The sequence below is a fragment of the Jaculus jaculus genome, chromosome 8 (assembly GCF_020740685.1).
Source record: "Jaculus jaculus isolate mJacJac1 chromosome 8, mJacJac1.mat.Y.cur, whole genome shotgun sequence".
Taxonomy (NCBI): domain Eukaryota; kingdom Metazoa; phylum Chordata; class Mammalia; order Rodentia; family Dipodidae; genus Jaculus; species Jaculus jaculus.
In genome coordinates this window covers 113784453-113807026 of record NC_059109.1, presented here as the reverse complement: position 1 = coordinate 113807026, position 22574 = coordinate 113784453, and the positions used below count along the sequence as shown (strand labels likewise).

The following is a 22574-nucleotide window of genomic DNA, read 5'->3' as shown; positions in this document are numbered from 1 at the left end:
CACCAGATGGCTGGTGAAAGGGACCATAAAGGGTGCTGTGGTGGCCAGCACTGGGTGGAGACTGGCATCGCTCCTCAGGCCTTAGCCTTCATCTTGCTGTGGACAATTTGCTGTGACCTGGACCAGGACACACATGACTCCCTAGTACCTGAGAGCGGGGGTGAGAGCTGGGAGGCAAGACCTGATGCTTCCCTGCCTCTAAAATTGTAAGTTTCTGTGCAGCAAGCCATTCATTCTGTGATTAGCCACCTGCAGGCCTCTGTTTATATTCTTCTGTTAGCTGAGCACCCATTCTCACTAAGTCTCATCTGGCAGATGGCCTAGTGTCAGGACGCTCACATTTCACTCCACTGCGCAACAATGGCAAACACCCAGGGAGCCCAGGTGAAGTGGCCGCACCTGCAGGAAACAAGGCAGAACCCTGGGATCTGCTTCCTCTGGAGCAGTCTGTCAGATAGAAGCCTCAGAAAGCCAACAAAAATAGATGATTTGAGGGGCTTTGTCTTGTAATTTTTATTTATTTATTTGAGAGAGAAAGAGAATGGGTGTGCCAAGGCCTTCAGCCGCCACAAACACACTCCAGATGCGTGTGCCCCCTTGTGTGACATTGCACGCTCATGTCACTGTGCGTCTGGGCTTACATGGGACCTGGAGATTCAAACATGAGTTCTTAGGCTTTGCAGGCAAGCGCCTTAACCACAAAGCCCTTTCTCCAACCCTATTTTTCTTTTCTTTTCTCTCTCTCTTTTTTTTTGAGGTAGGGTCTCACTCTAGCCCAGGCTGACCTGGAATTCACTATATAGTCTCAGGGTGGCCTTGATCCTGCTACCTCTGTCTCCTGAGTGCTGAGATTAAAGGCGTATACCACCATGTCTGGCTTCTTTCTTTCTTTCTTTCTTTCTTTCTTTCTTTTTTTTTTTTTAATGAGAGAGAGAATTTGGCACACCAGGGCCTCTAGCCACTGCAAACGAATTCCAGATGAGTGTGACATCATGTGCATCTGGCTTATGTGGTTTCTGGGGAGTTGAGCCTGGGTCCTTAGGCTTCTCAGGCAAGCACATTGACCACTAAGCCATCTCTCCAGCCCTTGTTATGCTTATTGAGACAGACTTTCACCCTGAAGCTCAGGCTGGCCTGGAATTCACTAAGTAGCCTAGGCTGGCTTTGAGCTTGAGAGTCTCTTGCCTCAGCCTCCCAAGTGCTGTAATTATAGGTGTGCACCACCGCACCCAGCTTGAAAACTGTTTTTTCCCCCAGTTAATTGCTTTGAATGAAACAAAAGAATGGAAGAGAGAGAGGGAGAGCAAATTCTGAGGAAACCCACATTAAGTAGAATGAGCTGACCGCGCCAAGACTCAGGATGAGAGGAATGTAACCATCCACAGAAAAAGCCAAAAGGAAGTGAGTTTCAGGTAGAAGGAAACCGGAACTCAAAAGGCCCCAAACAAGGAATGAAGTTTGTACATTTGAGTAATGACGAGCCTGTCAGCTCCACTGTGGAGTTAGGGGCGGGGTGGAAGCAGCAACTGGGGTGAGATGGACAAACACAGGGGACCCCAATCTCACAGGGTCTGGCAAGCCATGGTAAAAGATTCTACATTTTATTCAATAAAAGGCAACCAGATTTTGGAGTGTTGGATTTTATTTTGAATACAGTGAGAGGCCAAGCTTAAACAAGTATCCCACATCCTTTAAAACTCATCCGCCCAGGTGTGAGGCACACGCATGTTTATGCCAGCGCCCAGGAGGGTTAAACGTGAGTGTAATATTCAGGTCAGTCTGGGCAACAAAGTGAAACCTTGTCTCAAAAAAAAAGGGGGGGTGCTAGAGAGAGAGCTCAGTGGTTAAAGGCATTTGCTTGCAAAGACTTACTGCCTGGGTTTGACTCCGTAGTACCCATGTAAAGCCAGACACTCAAAGTGGCCTGGAATTCATTTATGGGGCAGGAGGACCTGGCATGCCCATGTTTTCTCTCATTCTCTCTCTCAAATAAAATAAATAAAAATATATTAAGAGGGCTGGAGGGATGGCTTAGCAGTTAAGGCACTTGCCTGAAAAGCCAAAGGACCCAGGTTCAATTCCCCAGGACCCATGTAAGCCAGATGCACAAGGTGGCACGTGCATCTGGAGTTTGCTTGCAGTCACTGGAGGACCTGGCACGCCCATTCTCTCTGTCTCTGTGTGTCTCTCTTGTTTTCTCTAAAAAACAAAAATTAAAATAAATATTTAAAAAAACCAAGATGGGCTGGAGAGATGGCTTAGAGGTTAAGGCATTTTGCCTATGAAGTCTAAGGACCCAGGTTCAACTCACCAGAACCCACGTAAGCCAGATGCACATGGTGGCACATATGTCTGGGTTCATTTGCAGTGGCTGGAGGCCTTTGTGCACCCATTCTCTCTCTCAATAAGTAAGTAAAACTAAATTTTAAAAAATATTTAAGGTAAGCCAGGCATGGTGGCACATGCCTTTAATCCCAGCACTTGGGAGGCAGAGGTAGGAGGATCACCATGAGTTCAAGGCCACCCTGAGAGTATATAGTGAATTCCAGATCAGCCTGAGATAGACTGAAACCCTACCTCAAAAAAGAAAACAACAACAACAAAAAAATTAAGGCTAGAGAGATGGCGTAGCAGTTAAGGTGCTTGCCTACAAAGCCAAAGGACCACGATTTGACCCCCCAGGAACCACATGAGGCAGATGCACAAGGTGGTGCATGCGTCTGGAGTTTGTTTGCAGTGGTTGGAGGTCCTGATGTGCTTATTCATTCTGTTTCGGTGCCTCTGTCTCTCTTGCAAATAAATAAATATAAAAATATTTAAAAATACAAACAAGAACAACAAAAATCCATTTTTTATGTCCTTGCAAAAGGTCTCTTCCCCTTTTGTCATTTTCCCTTTAGCTGTGTTCTGTGTATCAGTGTGCTAGACTCCGAGCTCCCCAAAGGTAAAAATGCTCAGTAAAGGTCAGCCCAGATGAAACGAAGCGGGAGTCTTTGGTCTTCTCGCCTCTGCAGAACTGGGAAGCACGGCTGCTGCTGGAGAGGTCATGCGCCGTCAAGTGCCCAGACATTGCCACCCAGCTGGCTGGGACCAAGAAGGTACAGCAAGAGCTGAGCAGAGCGGGCCTGCTGGAGATGCTACTCCCTGGCCAGCCTGAGGCCGTGGCCCGCCTCCGTGCCACCTTTGCTGGCCTCTATTCACTGGACCTGGTATGTAGGTAGCTTGTCTCTCTTTCCAGTCTAACATAGCAAAATGTGTTGGGGAGGGTGGAGCTAGCACTGTGGCTGACATTGTGACTTGAGTCCTTGGTGCTCCCTTGAAGCTTTGGAGACAAATAGTCCATCATGGGCTCCCTCAACAATCATGGCAATGGAGACTAAGGCAGTCAGCAAAATTCGGGACCTTCTGTACCCACTTTCCAGGCTGCCTGATGCAGACAGGAGTTGCCTGAGAAAAGCCTGCTTTCCTTACGTTTTCTCCTGCAAGGAACTTAGAGGTCACTTCCAGCTTAAGTACCTAACTTAAAGGAGCTAATGGCCGTCCCCCTTCTGTCACTCCCCATGCCTCTCTGCATGACTGAGAGGGCCCCAAGCCTCCTCTTACCCTTAGAGACTCCTGGTAACTGATTTCTGCCTCCAACTAGGGTGAAGAAGGGGACCAGGCCATCGCGCAGGCCCTCGCTGCCCCCAGCCGCTTTGTGCTGAAGCCCCAGAGAGAGGGCGGAGGTAGGTGGATCTCCTCTGCAGAGCCACTCAGTGAGTGGGGCTAGCAGGCGGTGCCGTGCTTGCTGGCATGTGCTGTGAACCCTCTCAGCTTGAGATAGAAGAGAGAGTGCACGTATTTCCAACACCCTGGACCAAGCATTGTAGAGTACAAGGGGATCTGATCAGCACTGAAAAGTTTGGACAAGAGTAGTCTGAGGTGATTGTGGGTACATTACAGGAAAAAGGATGGAGGCATATTGAGAGGTTTAAAGGAGCTGGGTGTGATGGCACACATCTTTAATCCCAGCACTTGGGAGGCAGAAGTAGGGAGATTGCTGTGAGTTAGAGGCCACCCTGAGATTACGTAGTGGATTCCAGGTCAGGCTGGGCTAGAGTGAGACCCTACCTCTAAAAACCAGAAACAATAATAATAATAATAATAATAAGGGTTAAAGGAATATGTCAGTCCAGCATTATGGCACATGCCATTAATCCCAGCACACTTAGGAGACTGAGGTAGGAGGATCACTGTGAGTTTGAGGCCAGCCTGGGCTATAGAGTAAGTTTCTGGTCAGCTGGGGCTATTGACCTTGAAATTCCTTGAAGACAGGGGTCATGTCTGCCTCATGCACCAGATCTGGGTCTTCAGGGAGAGTGGGAGTTTCCCAGGTAGAAAGTGGGGAAGACCGTTTTACACAAAAGGAAACTCAAGCAAAGGCACCAGGCCAGGCAGCCGCGGAATGTTTTGAAGGTTAATGAGAAGCTGGTGGTGCTGGAAGGCATGGGAGGGACAGGAATGTGGGCTAGGAACACTGCTTGAAACTTGCTTATATAGACAGTGAGAATATGTTACGGAATTGAATTGGTATGACATAAGCCACTTAAGAAATGGGATTTTTATCTTAAAGGCAACAGGAAGCCAAACAGAAGTGTCTAACTTCTAGCCTATAGGGCGGTATTCAGCCACCTGATCCAAGGACAGCTTGAAACTTACTTGAACTTACTTAAAAGATGATGAATTTTGCTGGTGTAGTGGCATACGCCTTTAATCCCAGTACTCAGGGGGCAGAGGTAGGAAGATCACTGTGAGTTTAAAGCCAGCCTAGGACTGTGTACAGAGTGAGTTCCAGGTCAGCCTGGGCTAGAATAAGATCCTACCTCAAAAAAAAAAAAAAAAAAAAGATTATGAGTTTTGAATTTAAAAAAATATATTTATTTATTGGAGACAGAAGGAGAGAGAGCAAGAGAATGGGTATGCCAGTGCCTCTAGCTACTGCAAACAAACTCCAAATACATGCACCACCTTGTGCATCTGGCTTACATGGGACCTGGAGAATCAAACCTGGGTGCTTATGCTTTGCGGGCAAGTGCCTTAACTGCTAAGCCATCTCTCCAGCCCCAGAGTTTTTTTTTTTTTGTTTTTTGTTTTTTTTTTTCCTCGTAACTTGATTGTTTGCTTCTCAAACATGCTTGCCAGAGTTTTAAAAGGGGAGTGAAACGTGACCCATTCAGAATCCACATGGTCAGCAGTGGGAAAATCTTGCAAGACTTACTGTGTGTCAACCATTATAGGTTGCCTAGACTGAAGGGAAATTGGTGACAGAAGACTGAGGAAGCAGGCTGGGACTGTTAAAGTATGGAGCAGAGACTGGAGACATTTATGAGTTAATGATCCAGATAATGAGAAGAGAGGAGTTAAGTAGAACTCGAATGCTTTTCTCTTGATTAAGAGTAGGAAGGTTCAGGCTGGAGAGATGGCTTAGCAGTTAAGGTGCTTGCCTGCAAAGCCAAAGGACCCAGGTTTAGTTCCCCAGTACCCACGTAAAGCCAGATGCACAAGGTGGTGCACGCAGCTGAAGTACGTTTGACTGGAGGCCCTGGTGTACCCATTATTTCTCTGCCTCTTTCTCAAATAGATAAGTAAAATTTTTAAAAAGAGTAGGAAGGTTCAAGATGCAGATTCAGGTAGAAATAGACTTCTGTTTGGACATGCTAAATTTGGTTTGGAGATCTATGGGACATGCACATGATGATGTCTAGAGCAGAGAGTTTGAGTTAAAGATTTGGAGCCAGGTATGGTGGCGCACACCTTTAATCCCAGCACTTGGGAAACAGAAGTAAGAGGATAGCTGTGAGTTCGAGACCACCCTGAGAATACAGAGTGAATCCCAGGTTAGCCTGGACTTAAAAAAAAAAAAAAAAAAAAAAGATTTGGTAGTTAACAAGTTTCTAGAGTATAGATTGAAGCCTTGGGAATTTAAGAGATCTTCCTGACAAAAGATGCATGGAAGAGAGAACAAGAGTACAGGACTAATTCTAGGCCATTCCAACATTTAAGAAGAGAAGGAGCCAGTAATGGTGGCTGAGAAGAAACAGTTACAGGCAGGTAGGAGGCAAACCAGCCATAGCAGTGTGGCGGCAGGTGTGTTCCCTTGTATAAGGGCTCTCCTGTTAAGGTGACGTCAGGAGCCGTACACTCTGGGTCCAGGGTGACTGGCCGTTTGAATTGCAGGTAATAACCTGTACGGGAACGATATGGTGCAAGCTCTGGAGCAGCTGAAGGACAGTGAAGAGAGGGCCTCTTACATCCTCATGGAGAAGATTGAACCTGAGCCTTTTGGGAATTGCCTGCTGCGGCCTGGAAGCCCTGCCCGAGCAGTCCAGTGCATTTCTGAGCTGGGCATCTTTGGTGTCTATGTCAGGTGAGCCAGCCTAGAAAAAGTCCTGCATGGCATCACCCAGCTCTGCCAGTCCCTGGCTGTATCACCTCTGTCACTGTCTACTAAATGAGTCTAAGCCGTGCCCACCTCACAGGGCTGACAAGTGAAACCCAGGTCAGAAGTGTTTTACAGCTCTAAAGGAAATTCCATGTAGTAACCAAGAGGGTTGAGAAAAGATGGTCTGGCAACTAGGAATAGAAGGAGAGTGCCAGGAGTAAGAATTAGGTCTAACTTCAAGACCCCTAGGGATACCAAGGGAAGGTGAGACAGGTCACCTAGCGGGTGTTCAGTTTGAAATGCTAAGTAGTCCCTGGATCTCAAACACTCGACATCAGGAAAAGAGGACTTGGTAATTTTTAAGGAATAAGGCCTTCATACCACTGCGAACTAATCACTTCTCAGTCTGGGGAGATGTATCATTAGCTAAAGGTGTTTGCTTGAATGCCTGCTGGCCCAAACTTAAGTCCCCAGCTCCCATCTAAAGCTGGACCCAAAGTGGTGCATGCAATGGCATATGATGCCAGTGTACCTACAGCAATGGAGGACAGAACCAGGAGAACCTAGAAACTAGACTGGCACATATAGCAGCAAAACAAGAGACCCTGTCTCAAAGGAGGAGGAAGAGCACAAACATGCCAAGATTGTCCTCAGACCTCCGCGCGCGCACATTCACACACACAACACACACCCCAAAAATGTACTCCAAGATCAGGGTAAGGTAAAAAGCCCAGGTGCTACCATGTTCCCCACGAGAGCTTTCAAGTCACCATGAGACAGCAGTAAAAGAAATTCACAGCTAGGGAAATAAAGCAGGAATCTGACTCGTGCTAAGTGCTCTTCTCGTTTTATTTTATCCTCATGTAATACAAGAGATATTATCACCAATTTTAAATCAATGACACTGACAGACACGGATGTTTAGAAAGGCTAAGGAACTTGCTCAGATACAGAGCTAGTAATTCCCAAGCTCGGACACAATCGAAATCTGATTGTAACATCCTAACAGTCCCTGGATACAGCCACTCACTCATCTTTTTCTCAGCTGGAACCAGGTTTGCTGATGTGTGTCCTTCTGACCCCATTCTCACAGGCAGGGAAAGACACTCGTGATGAACGAGCACGCGGGGCACCTGCTTCGAACCAAAGCCGTCGAGCATGCAGATGGTGGTGTGGCAGCGGGAGTGGCAGTTTTGGACAACCCATTCCCCGTGTGAGGGCAAGGCCTGAACTTTACTCAAGAGACCTTCTGGCCTCTGCACTTGTCATTCCTCTCCTAGCCCTCCTGAGGGGCCAACATCCCCTTCCTACCTTCAGGAGACTGCTGTCTTCCAGAGACCTCCGAGATGAACAGGGAGGGGGAATCTGGGTTCCTTCTCTTGGCTCCCCATCATCCGAGGCCCAGAACAGGTATTTCCCTAAAGGCCTCTAGTGGCCCTCACATCTGTGCAGGACGGGATTACTGCTCTAGGTGAAAGTCCATAAACTCTGCCTTGCTCCTGCTGCCTCCTTGTCAGCCCTTCTATCAGGTTTCAGTGCCTGACTTGGCTGGGACTAAGTGGGGCAGAAGAAGCGGATGGATGGGCATAGACTTTCTCCAGCGCTGCCTTAAATAAAGCAACACTGCTTATTCAGTGATTCATTGACTTGTGCACAGAGGGAAGGGAAGCTGTGATCTAGGTCAGCCCACTTCAGGTAGATAAGCAGGGAAGGAGATTATGCTATAGTCAAGGTCTCCCTAGACTTAGACTTTATGGTTAGGACCCTGACATTTGAATCTTCAGTCACCCACTAATGCTGCCACAGGGTCACAGGGAAAAAGGGTCCCAGGCCAGAGCCCAAGTGGAACATCATAGCCCTGAAGGGACATAACAGTGGTAACTTGCTTCCGTCACTCCTGAGCTCAGGGGTTTGTCAGAGGTTCTGTGAGTGAAGCAGTACCTAGATTTGCCCAAATCAAATGTTCTAGAAGGAAGATACCAGGATAATCCTGGTCCCATTCTCCTTTCCACCTGCCCTACAAATCCGTAAGCTAATGCTTACACAACCTGGAAGATACCTAAGCAAACCACTCACCACCTCCTCAGAGCCACAGACTTTATTCCTACGGCCACAGGCTTCAGCCCAACTAGTACAAGAAGAGTTTCTCATAGGCAGGGTTCTGCTCATGGGGCCTGGGGCAGGATAAGGAAGCAACCACCTCTGGTTCTAAGAACTAAGCACATCTTGCTCCTTCAATGAAGCAGAGGATCTGAAAATCCTCCAGAGACTGAGCCGACCTGCATGGCCCCTGGAGTAAAAGGACAGGCAGTGTCGTCATGACTCAACAGAAGCAGAAAAGCATTTAAAAAATAATTATTATTCCTGGACTCACAGACTGTCATTTCTAAAGTCAAGTGCGTGCTCAGGAGAAGGACTGGTGCTTCCTGAGAGAGATGGCAGGATTCGAGGGCCACCCTGCTTTATAAGGGCTTCGCTGGCCCTTTAAACAACTAATGTGGGGTGGGGGCTTGTTCCTCAGGTCTTTCTTCTGGTCCTGGAAAGCTCTTTGCAGTTTAGGGACACAAGAGTCTGAGTCTGACCTGGGCTTATCTGCCAGGAAGTCACAGGAATTTGTCCCCATGCAAGGACAAAGTGTGGGTCAGCTGGCCCTTATCACTCCTGGATAGGGGTCAGGAAAGATTGGTAGAACTTGGGAAAAGGGAATCCTGGATAAAGGACAGTCTTGTTCACTGGGTGGTCAAGCAACGGTGGCTGAAGAGATGACTGATGACAGATGGGTCAGCAACTGTAGATATATCCCCCAGGTCATGGTCGTTCTGAGCAATTTTCCGGAGCACTCGCCTCATGATTTTCCCTAGGGAGTCAGAGAGGCCCTCTGGTTACTTGGTAATAGCACTGACCCAGCCCAGCCGTGCCAAGGACTTTCATCCACACACCTGACACCACTGCCCCTCAGCCCGTCCCAAGCCCTGGAAGCTTCTGAACATACCTGAGCGGGTTTTAGGCAAGCCAGGTGCATTCTGGATGTAGTCTGGTGTGGCAATGGGGCCAATCTTTTCTCTAACTGTAACCAACAGATCATCAAGTATTTCCTTAACACCTTTAGCCAGACTCCAAAAGCCAAGGCAGAGATGGCTTTGTCTCCAGTGATCATCGGAGTTAAATGGATAACACATTTAAAATACTGAGTGTGGTGGCAATCAAAGTTTTCTAAACATATTACTGGTTCAGTGGTTAAGCTGTCTGCCGGCAAAGACTAAGGATCTGAATTTGATTCCCCAGTACCCACATAAAGCCACAGCTCAGGGTGGTGCATGTGTCTGGAGTTTGTTTGCAGTGGATAGAGGCCTTGGTGCACCCATTCTCTCTATCTGCCTCTTTCTCAAATAGAAATAAATTTTAAACTATTATTCCAATGGAGATTGAATAGGAAGAAGTGAGGCAGCCCATGGGACCCTTCAGATCTGTGCAGTGTGGGCAGCAGACTGGTGAAGTCTCTTCCCAATAGCATGCAGACCCTTTACAGTCCCAGCCCTGGGAGGCTCCTTACTCTGCTTCTTGAGTTCCTCAGTGAGGGTGGGGCTGAAGGTGTGACCATCACACAGGGTGACAAAGCAGTAGAGACATTCACCCTTCACAGGATGAGGGTGGCCCACCACAGCTGCCTCAGCCACAGCCTCATGTTCCACAAGTGCTGATTCCACCTCTGACGTGCTCAGCAGATGTCCTTGTCAAGAGAAAGGCAATTCCATGAGAGAGATCCCCGCTCTTGCTCCATCGGTACCCGCGGTGCAGACTGGACTAGTCAAATGGGGAAGCCTCATTTATTCCTCACATGGCATGCTTCCAGTTAACCTTGCCACCCTACAGCCCTTCTTCACACATTACAGCGTGTGTCACTCCTCCAAAACGTGGTCTACATACCTTACTCACCACATGGTCTAACTGAAGGACAGCCCTAGTTCTCTTGGAAGGTTTTTGTCTGGAAATTGCCAGGGAACAAAAGCTCACAGTATGAGTGGGGGGTCCAGGACTCACCAGATACATTAAGCATGTCATCAATCCTGCCAGTGATCCAGTAATAGCCATCCTGGTCTCGCCGGCAGCCTGGGAAGAAATGCCTAACACGGTAAATAGCCCACAGCAGGACACCTGATCTGTATTATAAAGCTGCCACACCTGCTAAAGTAGTTTGTCGTAGCCTTTTTGTTTTGTTTTGTTTTTTTGAGGCAGGGTCTCAGTGTAGCCCAGGCTGCTCAGCCTCTGGAAGCATTGAGATTAAAGGTGTGCGGTTAGTCTCCAAGATGGCCCCAGTGATCTCTATCTTCTGGTAGTTATGGCCCTGCACAGTCCTCTTCATGGTATAGGGTTAGTCCATGTGATCACCAATTTGGCAGAAATGTTGGGTTGTCAATTCTGATATTAGATTATAGAAGACATTTTGGCTTCTGCCTTGGTTTTATTCTCGGATCATTTGTGCTGGGGATAGCCAGCTAAGCTTGTGAGGAACCCTATGGAGAGGCCCGAGAGATGAGGACGTGAGGATTCTCGCCAAAAGCCATGTGAGTGAGCATGGAGGGGAACCCTCCAGGTGCAGTCCAGCCTTCAGATGACATCAGCCCTGCTAACAGCTCAACTGCAAAGCACAAGGCTCCTGTCAGCACCGTCCCCACTCCGGGATCCTGCTCTCCAGAGGCTGTGGGAGATGCTGTTTGAGGCTGCCAACTTTGGGGGCAATCAGCTCCATGTCAAGAAATAGTACACCCACTTCAGTATACATATATTTTTGGAGGGTTTTCGAGGTAGGGTCTCGCCCAGGCTGACCTGGAATTCACTATGTAATCTCAGGCTGGCCTTGAATTCACAATGATCCTCCTACTCCTCTACCTCCTGACTGGTGGGATTAAAGGTGTGTACCACCACCACACCTGGCCTCAAGTGAGTGTGTGTTTATTTTGACAACTAACTTAATTACAGACAATAAACCATGGTAATTCCAGGTCCCAAGCTGACCTGGAATTCACTATATAGTCTCAGGATGGCCTCAAGCTCACAGTGATTCTTCTACCTCTGCTTCCCCAGTGCTGGGATTAAAGGCGTGCACCACCACTCCCAGCCCCTCAGGTGTGTATATATATATATATGTATATATATGTGTGTGTGTGTGTGTGTGTGTGTATTTTTTTTTTTTTTTTTTGGTTTTTCAAGGTAGGGTCTCACTCTGGTCCAGGCTGACCTGGAATTAACTCTGTAGTCTCAGGGTGGCCTTGAACTCATGGCTATCCTCCTACCTCTGCCTCCCGAGTGCTGGGATTAAAGGCGTGAGCCACCACGCCCGGCTTCAAGTATATTTTTTATAATTCATTCAAAATTATTTCCCAAACAGACAATTTGTCAGGATGTATGTGTGTGTGTGTGTTACTATAGACTGAACCTAGGGGCTTCATGAATATTAGGCAAGCTCCCCACTATTAAGCTATCCCTAACTTCCTTCATTTATTTTCTTTGTGTGTGTGTGGGGGTGTAGGGTCTTGCTGTAGCTCAGGCTGACCTGGAATTCACTATGTAGTCTCAGGCTGGCCTTGAATTTATAGCAATTCTCCTACCTCTGTCTTCCAAGTGCTAGGATGAAAGGCGTGCACCTCCATGGCAGGCCTCTTTTTCTTTCTTTCTTTGTTTTGTTTTGTTTTTCAAGATAGGGTCTTGCTATAGCCCAGGCTGACCTGGAATTCATTATGGAGTCTCAGGGTGGCCTTGAACTCACAGCAATCCTACTACTACTGCCTCCCTAGTGCTGGGATTAAAGGCGTGCACCTCCATGGCCGGCTCTTTTTCCTTAAGCAGGATTTCGTGTACTCTAGGCTCATCTGAAACTTGGCTATGTAGCTGAAGCTGGATCTGAACTCCTGATCCTTCTGCCCCTACCTCTGGGTGCTGAGATTACAGGCACATACCACTGTGCCTTGTTTTACGTGGTGCTGGGGATCAACCCCAGCGCTTCATGCATGCTACACAAACAGTCGACCAACTGAGATACATCCCGGCCAGCCCTCCCACTGTACTATGAATAAAATCTAGACTGTTCACTACAGCCGCAGGACCCCTGAATTATCTACCTCTCTGTCTTCATGTAAGTCTTCCTCACGCTCACTCCAACTAAACATGCGCATTCCGCATGCATTTCAAGCTTATCTCCACTGTATACAAAACAGTTCCTCTAGATTTCTCCATGCTTGGCTCCTTCTCAACTCTCAGGTCTCTGCTCAGATAACACCTCAGAAAGGCTTCTGACCACCTTTGAAGACATGATCCCATTGTTTTCTTCCCAGTACCTCTTTCTGCCTGACGGAAACATGTTTGCCTGGTTTATTGCCTGTCCTTTCCTTACGAGAATAAACCCCATGAGAGCAGAGACCTTGAAGATATTACCCATGGTAACAGCCTGTGTGCTAATTAGATGGCATAGTAGATAATAACCATTAATGGATGGATGAACTAGGAAGCAGATGGACAGATAGGCTCCAAACATGGGGTCAGACAGGACAGTGGCAATACTTCTACAAGCTTCATCTGTGTCAGTGCGGGAACAAGAGATAGCCTCTACTCAACACCTAATGTCAGATGGCACCAGCCTGAGACTGCACGAACAGTCACCCCTGCTCTTACAAACTTCTCCATAGCCCTGCCTGGACACCAGACACTGATGTGAGGACACGGTCGGTTCTCCATCTCCTTCATTCCTAACCAACATGCATGTCTTAGAGGTACGAGGAGAGGATAGCCAGGACTCACCATCTCCTGTGACATAGTACCCAGGGAACTTCTTAAAGTACGTGCTCTCAAAGCGTGTGTGGTTCCCATAAACTGTGCGCATGATCCCTGGCCAAGGCTGCTTGAATACCTGGGGAGGAAGGAAGGTACACTGATCATGTCTGCTAGGCTGTCTTATAGGAAGACACCAGTCAGCTTTGCGATTGGGGGAGAATATCCCAAATGCCATTCCTGAGACGTGAGTCAAAGTACAAGCTTTAGTGATGATGGATGGTCCTGACTTAAAATCTCCATTCTGTTGGGTTAGAGAGATGGCTCACTATTTAAAAGTGCTTGTTGCTTAAGCATGAGGGTTGAGACTACTAAGTTCACTTCCCCAGAACCCAAGTGCAAAGTTTGGCATGGCCATGCACATATGTAATCCCCAGTCCACGGGTAGGAGAAAGACCAAGGAATCACCGGGGCTTGTAGACAGCAGCTTCTCTGGGCTGAGGGAGAGACCCTATGTCAAGGAAATGCACAGATAAGAGACAGACACCCAGTGTTCTCTGGCCTCCACAAGCATGTGCAGGGATTGGACACATTGGAACACACACAAGCACACACTACAAAACACCTCCATCTTGTCAGGTAGTAGGCAAGTGACCTCGGGTGAGCAACATTACTTTTCTGACCTTCAGGACCCTCATTTGTAAATCAGAGAAACTATCTTCTAGTGTCTAAAGTTACTGTGGGGATTAAATTAATGGGGTGTGGAAATTGCTAGTAGATTGTTTTGCTAGTAATGAGCATTTAGTAAGTTTGACTCTCTGGTGATTCCTCAGGACAACAGGTCCAATTTAATGCAAATGAAAATAGTCATATAAAAAAGCACAGCCTAGCCGGGCATGGTGGCACACATCTGTAAACCCAACACTCGGGAGGCAGTAGTAGGATTGCTGTGAGTTCGAGGCCACCCTGAGACTCCATAGTGAATTCCAGGTCAGCCTGGACTAATGTGAAACTCTTACCTTGAGAAAAGCAAAGCAAACAAAAAAGTAGGATCTACATGAGTGAATAAGTTATTTCTTTTTGAATTACGTGTGTGTGTGTGTGTGTGTGTGTGTGTGTGTGTGTGTGTGTGTGTAACAAGCAAAAAAGACAGAATAGAGAGAATGGGCTTGCCAGGGCTTCTAGCCATTGCAAATGGGCTCCAGATGCATGTACCACTATGTGCATCTGGCTTTACGTGGTTACTAGGGAATTCAACTTGGGTCATTGGGCTCTGTGGGCAAGTGCCTTAAACACTGCGCCATCTCTACAGACCTGAATAAATTATTCCTAATTAATAATATTTTGTGATGGCATATGGGTGAATATGTGGAATTCTACCTAAGAATGCTACCTCTACTACCAACTTGATGTTGGGAAAGTGAAATGGGATGGGATACAAAGGTCAGAGCTGGTAAGATCCCTATAGGAAGTATTATACAAAAAAAAAACAAAAACAAAAAAAACCCTTACAAGCCAGGCGTAGTGGCACACACCTTTAATCCCAGCACTCGGGAGGCAGAGGTAGGAGGATCACCGTGAGTTCGAGGCCACCCTGAGAATACAGAGTCAATTCCAAGTCAGCCTGGGCTACAGTGAAACCCTACCTCGAAACAAAAACAACTTATAGTAGCTAATGTTTACTGAGCACTACCTGCTAGGTCCAGGCTAATCAATCAATTTACCGAAAGAGATAAAAACACCACTATATATAAGCACTGAACGCAAGCTGGTCATGCACTTGGAGCTCCTGTATATACCTAGTGTAAGCTAATTTTACAAAATGAGAAAAAGTACGTTCAAAGGCATTAGGTAGCTTCTTTTTAGAAGTCACAGGAGGACTGGAGAGATGGCTCAACAGTTAAGGCACTTGCTTGCAAAGCCTGACATCCCAGGTTTGATTCCCCAGTACCCATATAAAGCTAGACACACAAAGAGGTGCATACATCTGGAGTTCATCTGCAGCAGCAAGAAACCCGGGCACACTTATTTTCTCTTTCTCTCCAGGAAGGGAGGGAGGGAGAGAAGGAAAGGTCACAGAGGAGGCAGAGACAGGATTTAAACCCTGGCAGGGTGACTCCAGAACACTGGATTGTCTAATATGTTATAAAGACTCCTTTTTCTAGAATGTTTGTCAAAGGAAAAGCTGGGACTAAGTCTTCTCAACTCCCCCCACAAAGTACCATCAGAAAATCTTTGAACAGGTTCTGAAGAGGTCACTAAGAGCCTTAGGTACAAACACAGAGATGCAGGCAAAGCATCTAGAAGGCTTTTCCCTGGGAAAACCCCCAACAGTGGCATGTGGTCCTAAGCAGCTACCTGGGAAGATTAGGTCATAAGCTCGGGAGCAAAGTATGCTTGGTGGACCCCTTTCCTTTCTCAAAGACCCCAAGGGCCAGAGCCTCACCAGATAGCCTTCAGCTTCGCCTTCCAGCTCTTCCCCGGACTCATTCAAGACCGCAGGAGCCACACCAAAGAACGGGAAGGACTGAAAGCAAATGGGAGACAAAATCCAAGAAGATGAAGGAGGCAACTCTGACTCGACTCCCAAGGATCCCCAGAACCCCAGTTTCCTCCTATCTGTCAGTCCAGTCCCCTGTGCTCAAGTAAGGCCAACTCTCCCCTTGCCAGGGCCAAGACAAGCAGGGAGCTTTACTCACGGCAGAACCGGGCTTCATGGGTGTAGCACCAGGAAGGGGAGTCAGCATGTGGCCACCCTGTGAAAGTCAGCCATGAGGAGTTTGAGTCAGTCTCCCTACCTTGTTGCTGGGCCTCAGCCTCATGAACCCCTTACTCACTGTCTCTGTTTGCCAGAAGGTATCTACGATGGGGCAGCGCTGGGCACCTACCACCCGATGGTACCACAGCCAGGCCTCAGGGTTGATGGGTTCACCCACTGTGCCCAGAACTTGCAAGGATGCCCGGCTATGCCTTGGACAGGGGCATACAAGAGAGCAAGGTTCTGAGTACCATTGGGAGCCAGGGCACACAGATGCCCAGGTGCCCCAGCTCCCCCTCACCCCTGCCCCACTGCAAGTCAGGACAGTTGGGACACTGAAAGGAAATGACACAAAGGTCCCGCCCAGCTCTGAATGACACCATGAGATAGCAACTGGGGAGGGGTCTCACTTGGTGACAGGTTCGTCTCCAAACTTCATGAGCATACGGATGGCTGTGGGCGCTGTGTAGAACTTGGTCACCTTGTATTTGTCCACAATGCTCCACAGGCGGCTCACATCTGGGTATGTGGGGATCCCCTCAAACTGACCCCAGAAAGAGTGAGTCATGCTTGGCCCCTCCCCGATAGTCTTTCCATCCCCTACTCTTCCCTCCCTGCAGTTCAGTATTTGTTTTCTGCCCAGCCCGTATCTTCACTCCCTGACTAGACAACTCCCTCGGAACTCATCTTTTTCTAGGAAGCAGGTCATTATGTAAGTCCCCCTTCCACCAAGCAGCCTTGGGAGGTAGTCACCCAGGATCATCTTGTCCATGTCCCATCTCACCAAAACACTGGTGGCACCATTGGCCAGTGGCCCGTAGGTAACATAGGAATGACCAGTGATCCAACCAATGTCTGCCGTGCACCAGAACACATCCTCCGAGTGGAAGTCAAACACATACTTGAAGGTTGTAGCCACATAGAGCATGTAGCCCCCAACTGTATGCACCACACCCTGCGGGAAGAATGGGGCCTCAGGTTGGGGTCTTGTGTCCACCTTTGCTGACCAATAAATAGAGCCTGTACAGAGCTGAATGAAGACCTTTCTGAGGCATTTGAATCCCACATGCATCTTCTGAATACCTTGTCTCTATTCCATCTTTCTCACAACCTGATCCACACAAGCGTATCAGCCCATCATTCCCACTCATGGTCTCAGATTGTATTTCTGAGCCACCCACGTCACTCACAGACCCACAAACACTCCTGGCACACTCACATCTAATGCATTCTGCTGTACAATTACATACTTGTAAGAGTGACCAAAAAAAAAAAAAAAAAAGACAACTCCCTTTGCTTACTGTTCCCCCAGCACACACAATCACTAGAATGAGAGGCCAAAATTACATATCTGAAGGCTCACTGAGCAACTGCTTCTTGGCCTTTTGGCTAAGATCAAGTGCAAAGGCCCACTGAGGGACATCCCAAAATATACGGAGAGAAGAACTTGGGATGGAAGGCAGAGTGAAGTAGCTTTCAAGTCTTTCTAACCTGAAAAATCAGTTTTCTCAAGTGTTTGGAGCTCCCATCCTATGCCCTGCCAGGGGACTGGATGCTAGGATTATTCCAGAAAAAAGGAATGGAGCGCTCACAGCTCTGGGCTGAGAAGCCCAAGAAGGATCCAGGTGCCCACCTTTGCCCTAGAGTTGGCAGCACAGCTCTCCTTCAACCAAACTGTGTGGGGTTGGGAAAGGAACATCCATGTCAGCCATGGGCACTCATCTTTCCCCCTTTGCTGGGCACCACAAAATCCCCAACTTATCTCACCCTGGGCCTCACCATCTACTGGTTGAAGGTTTATGTCATAATTTGATTTAGAAAAGATAACTTGACATTTCTGAAATCCAGGGTTGTAAAATAAAATCCCTGTCATTACATGTTTCTCAGAAACTCACTTAAAAAAATTTTTTTTTGAGGTAGGGTCTCACTTTAGCCCGGGCTGACCTGGAATTCACTATGGAGTCTCAGGGTGGCCTTGAACTCACAGCGATCCCCCTACCTCTGCCTCCCCAGTGCTGGGATTAAAGGCGTGCGCCACCACGCCCGGCCTCAGAACTCACTTTTTACCTCTGTACAACAGTCAGTGCGCACGCGCGCACGCACACACTTGCCTTGGGTTTGCCGGTGGAGCCGCTGGTGTACAAGATGAAGAGTGGGTCCTCAGCATCGCACCACTCGGGCTCGAAGTCATCCCCTGCCTCTTGCATGAGCTCATGCCACCACAAGTCAACTCCTTGGTTCCAGGAGATCTACAGAGAGAGCAAGATGGGAATGGGGGAGAAGAACTATGAATAGCTCAAGATGGGGGCAGGAGACCCCCCTACCTGACACCTGGAGGTGGGGGACTAGCATATGGAGGTGCCGCAAAGGAAGAAGGCCTTCGAGGGTAGAATGGAGCACAGAGAATAGGCTTCCTGGGTACTCCCAGTGCCCTGGCACTCTTGCCCTACCTCTGAACTCTCCTCACCTGGCCTTAATGTGAGGAGGGTCCTTTGAGTGGCCCCTTCCCATCCTCCAGCACTCGTCTGAAATACCACCTTACAAAGACTTTCCCTGAACAGTATCTGATAGGTTCCCATCCCACTTTGGTAATACTAATTATCATAACACCTTGCTTTTTTTTCTCTCACACAACACATATTTTCAGCTATTTGTTCTCTTCCTTTGGTTGCTGTTTTTCAAGGTAGGGTCTCACTCTAACCCAGGGTGGCCTCATACTCACAGTGACCCCCCTACCTCTCACTCCTGAGTGCTGGCTACCTATTTTCTTGATTTTTCCCAACTAGATGTGACCTCTAGGAGGGTAGTGGCACATCTGATCTATTTTTCCTTTACACCTATAGCTCCAGCATCTAGTAATGTGTCTGACTCTCAAAAGACATTCAGGAGCCAGGCGTGGTGGTGTGCGCCTTTAATCCCAGCACTCAGGAGGCTGAGGTAGGAGGATCACCATGAGTTCAAGGCCAGCCTAGGACTGTAGAGTGAGATCCAGGTCAGCTTGGACTAGAGGGAGACCCTACCTTGAAAAGGAAAATTGTTTAAAGACATTCAGCACAGTTCTGTTGGATGAATAACTATGCATACAAAGCCGGCACGCATGTATAGTCTACAGGACTGACTAGTGGCTCACCAGCAGGGATGCAAACACCACACAATTCAGAAAAGCGAAGTTAGTGAGAGCCTGCAGGTAAAGTGGGCACTGAACCCTGTTAGTTAGTAGTGAAAAATATCCAGCAAGCCGGGTGTGGTGGCGCACGCCTTTAATCCCAGCACTCGGGAGGCAGAGGTAGGAGGATCGCCGTGAGTTCAAGGCCACCCTGAGACTACAGTCGATTCCAGGTCAGCCTGGACCAGAGTGAGACCCTACCTCGAAAAACCAAAAAAAAAAAAAATCAAGCATTTTCCCCCTACCCCTCATCTATTCCTGCAAGTCCCCTGCTCCTCTACAACACTGGTACCAATCCGTTTCCCATGTCAGCTTCTCCTTGGGGTTCCATTCAGCAGAAATCCTTATTTCAAGTCAGTGGAGAATGGCCAAGGTGAATTCCACCCAGGAAAGAAATGTCCCGCTAAGAATGATTGCCTTTGATAATGACTTTTGCATCTATTATCCTTAAATTTCTCTCAACTCCCCTTTGAAACAATTTTCCTTCCTTGTCTACCTCACCTATTCAAACTCTAGTTTTTCCTCTCTGCTAGGTGAATCTGGATTACCTCAACTTCTCCAGAATTTGCACTGGAGTTCAATCTCATTTCTGTCATTTCCTAGGTATATGACCTAGGGCAAATCATGGTACCTCAAGTCACTCCTTTTTTAAAAAAAAATATTTTTGTTGTTTATTTTTATTTATTTATTTATTTAAGAGTGACAGACAGAGAGCAAGAGGCAGAGAGAGAGAGAGGGAGAGAATGGGTGCGCCAGGACCTCCAGCCACTGCAGATGAATTCCAGACGCATGCGCCCCCTTGTGCATCTGGCTAATGTGGGTCCTGGGGAATCGAACCTCAAACTAGGGTCCTTAGGCTTCACAGGCAAGTCCTTAACTGCTAAGCCATCTCTCCAGCCCAAGTCACTCCTTTTTACTTTTATATTTTTTGGTTTTTTAATGTATGGTTTCACTCTAATTCAGGCTGACCTGCAATTCATTATGTAGTCTCAGGGTGGCCTTGAATTTAGGGTGATCCTCCTACCTCTGCCTCCCAAGCCCTGGGATTAAAGGCATGCGCCACCACACCTAGCAAGTCATTCCTTTTTAAAACAGTCATTCTTGCCTAACGGTCTAACAGAATTTTAGAAACATCGAAAGAGGAGGGGAGTGTGAATATAATAAACTTCAAGCCTTGAATTATCCCAAGTGGTGGAAGGAAGGATGGGGTAGGGTGGGGAAGACTGATAAGTGTCAGGGACAGGGTAAGGTCAACGTCACTGGGATGAAACTTAAGGCTATGATGAAAGCTGTTTGGGATTTGATTTAACTATCTCAAAGCCCTTTCATATTTATTAAATTCCTTTTTTTAATTTTTGGAGACAAGATCTTCAAAGCTGACCTTGAACTGCAATCCTCCTGTCTCCTACCTCCCAAGTGTAGGTGTAAGCAATCACATCTGCTTTCATTAGATTCTTGAATGTTCAGTGGCCCCGAGTAACAGGTAGACATGGCGATATTAGAAAAATGCCCTTGTCTATTATGGATATACACTAATTTATGTTGCATATATTTGGTTAAAAAAAATCCCAAAGTGTTAGACACGTATCTTGATAAATTAGGCAATGACTCTTTAACCACTTGTCTTTTTCTGTACTGTCTTTCCCTTACACTAGAGAATTCCATGTTTCTGGCATATGAACACCATAAAAATGGCAATCACAGTACAAATGATGGTGTCACTAAAAATTAGAAGAAAGCTGGGCATGGTGGTGCATGCCTTTAATCCCAGTGCTCGGGAGGCAGAGGTAGGAGGACTGCCATGAGTTTGAGGCCACCCTGAGACTACATAGTGAATTCCAGGTCAGCCTGGGCTACAGTGAAACCCTACAAAAAAAAAAAAAAAAAAAGAAAAAAGAAAAAGAAAAAGAAAGAAAGAAAGAAAGAAAGAGGAGAGACAAGCTGTGTTAGGTGGAAAACATAACATACATCTGATTTTTAGTAAAAGATCTATGAGTTTATGTGTCCCTCATCACATGGATTTTTTTTCCTGTCAAATGATCACTTGGGCTGAGAACATTAGTGCATTTAAGCTAAGCTATGGCAATACTGCTTTGTTTAAATGGTGCTGGTCTACAGTACTGTGAATTGTCACAGGGTAAGACATAGTTACAGTGTCTGGGCAAGGAAGAAATACAGTCTTAGAGAACTGTCTCCTTGGTGGGGTGTGTGCAGGGAGAAGTGGAGAAGGTGGGGTACGCCAGTGTCTCCTTGGTGGGGTGTGTGCAGGGAGGAGTGGAGAAGGTGGGGTACACCAGCTGTGGAGCAGACAAGAAGTACCAGGAAGCAGAAGGAGCTGTGAGTGAAGCAAACACTCGTGAACTGCATATGCATCTGCTGGTGGAGAAAAGGTCTGAATTTTCTAAAATAAGAGCTGGCTTTGTCCTTGGCCCAGAACACCCTGCAGTGGGAAGCTGCTGGCATGGGGAGGGCCATGAGGGAGTGCGGTGGATGAGGGCTCCTGCAAACAGGCTTCCCTTGAAGGTTGCATAAGGTTTGGAGCTCTGCCAGCCTTTTACTGCAATTTTTAGACAATATGTCTGGACTTTCTAAGTTCATTGTTCTTTGGATTTTGGTAACTGATTTCATTTTTACCTCCAAGAAACAAAAATCTAGGAGTCTGTAGCCTGAGGGAAAATTATTTAAAAGTTTTTTTGTGTTCTTTTTTCTAGTCTCCTTTTAATAATGCCAGTCTCTCTATTGTTTTAAGGGCAAGCGGTAACACCTTACATTTATTGAGTAGTTACAACAAGCCAAGCACCATATATAAACCCTGTAAGATAAATGTAATTATCATCCTTAACATACAGAAAGGGAAACTGAAGCAAGAGCCCAAGCTTACACTGTAGCAGGTGGCAGAGCCAGCATTTGAATCTAGAAAGTCTGGTTCCAGAGCTTATATTCTTTTTTTTTTTTTTTTTTTTTTTTTTTAATTTGAGAGCGACAGACAGAGAGAGAAAGAGGGAGAGAGAGAGAATGGGCGTGCCAGGATCTGCAGCCACTGCAAACGAACTCCAGACGTGTGTGCCCCCTTGTGCATGTGGCTAACGTGGGTCCTGGGGAACCGAGCCTCGAACCGGGGTCCTTAGGCTTCACAGGCAAGCGCTTAACCGCTAAGCCATCTCTCCAGCCCCCAGAGCTTATATTCTAAACCACCAAGTTTGTTACTCCTTTCAAAAGACAGGCTTAGGTTTCAGATACACAAAGTGGCACCTTTTTCTGTAGTGTTTTCAGAGGCAGAGGGCTCGGGCACATCCATTCTCATTCTATCAAATAAATAAATATATTTTTTTAAAAAAGAAAGGCTTAGGTTCTTCTCTGAATTTTACAAGGAAATCAGTGTTTCCTAGGAATCAGATCTGTCTTCTCCATGCTAATGAGAACAGAGAAAAGGGGCTGATCTGTGCTGTTAGCTAGCATACAGG

General features: G+C 47.2%; 2 protein-coding genes across 4 annotated transcripts in view; one reads left to right on the top strand and one right to left on the bottom strand.

Annotated features, from left to right (window-relative positions):
* Nucleotides 1-8059, top strand: part of Gss (glutathione synthetase) — a 42403-nt gene extending 34344 nt beyond the window's left edge. The window contains exons 10-13 of the mRNA XM_045156177.1: nucleotides 3015-3209; nucleotides 3644-3725; nucleotides 6217-6406; nucleotides 7515-8059. Coding sequence (XP_045012112.1) covers nucleotides 3015-3209; nucleotides 3644-3725; nucleotides 6217-6406; nucleotides 7515-7638 — 591 coding nt within the window. The 3' untranslated portion in view covers nucleotides 7639-8059. The remainder of the gene's footprint in view (nucleotides 1-3014; nucleotides 3210-3643; nucleotides 3726-6216; nucleotides 6407-7514) is intronic.
* Nucleotides 7253-22574, bottom strand: part of Acss2 (acyl-CoA synthetase short chain family member 2) — a 65109-nt gene continuing 49787 nt past the window's right edge. For 2 of the 3 annotated variants that reach the window (XM_004668110.2, XM_004668111.2), the window contains 11 exons: nucleotides 18056-18193; nucleotides 16729-16899; nucleotides 16355-16488; nucleotides 16024-16156; nucleotides 15886-15942; nucleotides 15633-15713; nucleotides 13217-13325; nucleotides 10463-10531; nucleotides 9975-10151; nucleotides 9414-9488; nucleotides 7253-9278 (listed from right to left, as the gene is read on the bottom strand). In XM_004668110.2, coding sequence (XP_004668167.1) covers nucleotides 9151-9278; nucleotides 9414-9488; nucleotides 9975-10151; nucleotides 10463-10531; nucleotides 13217-13325; nucleotides 15633-15713; nucleotides 15886-15942; nucleotides 16024-16156; nucleotides 16355-16488; nucleotides 16729-16899; nucleotides 18056-18193 — 1272 coding nt within the window. In that variant the 3' untranslated portion in view covers nucleotides 7253-9150. The remainder of the gene's footprint in view (nucleotides 9279-9413; nucleotides 9489-9974; nucleotides 10152-10462; nucleotides 10532-13216; nucleotides 13326-15632; nucleotides 15714-15885; nucleotides 15943-16023; nucleotides 16157-16354; nucleotides 16489-16728; nucleotides 16900-18055; nucleotides 18194-22574) is intronic. The other variant, XM_045156176.1, reaches the window with a different exon arrangement.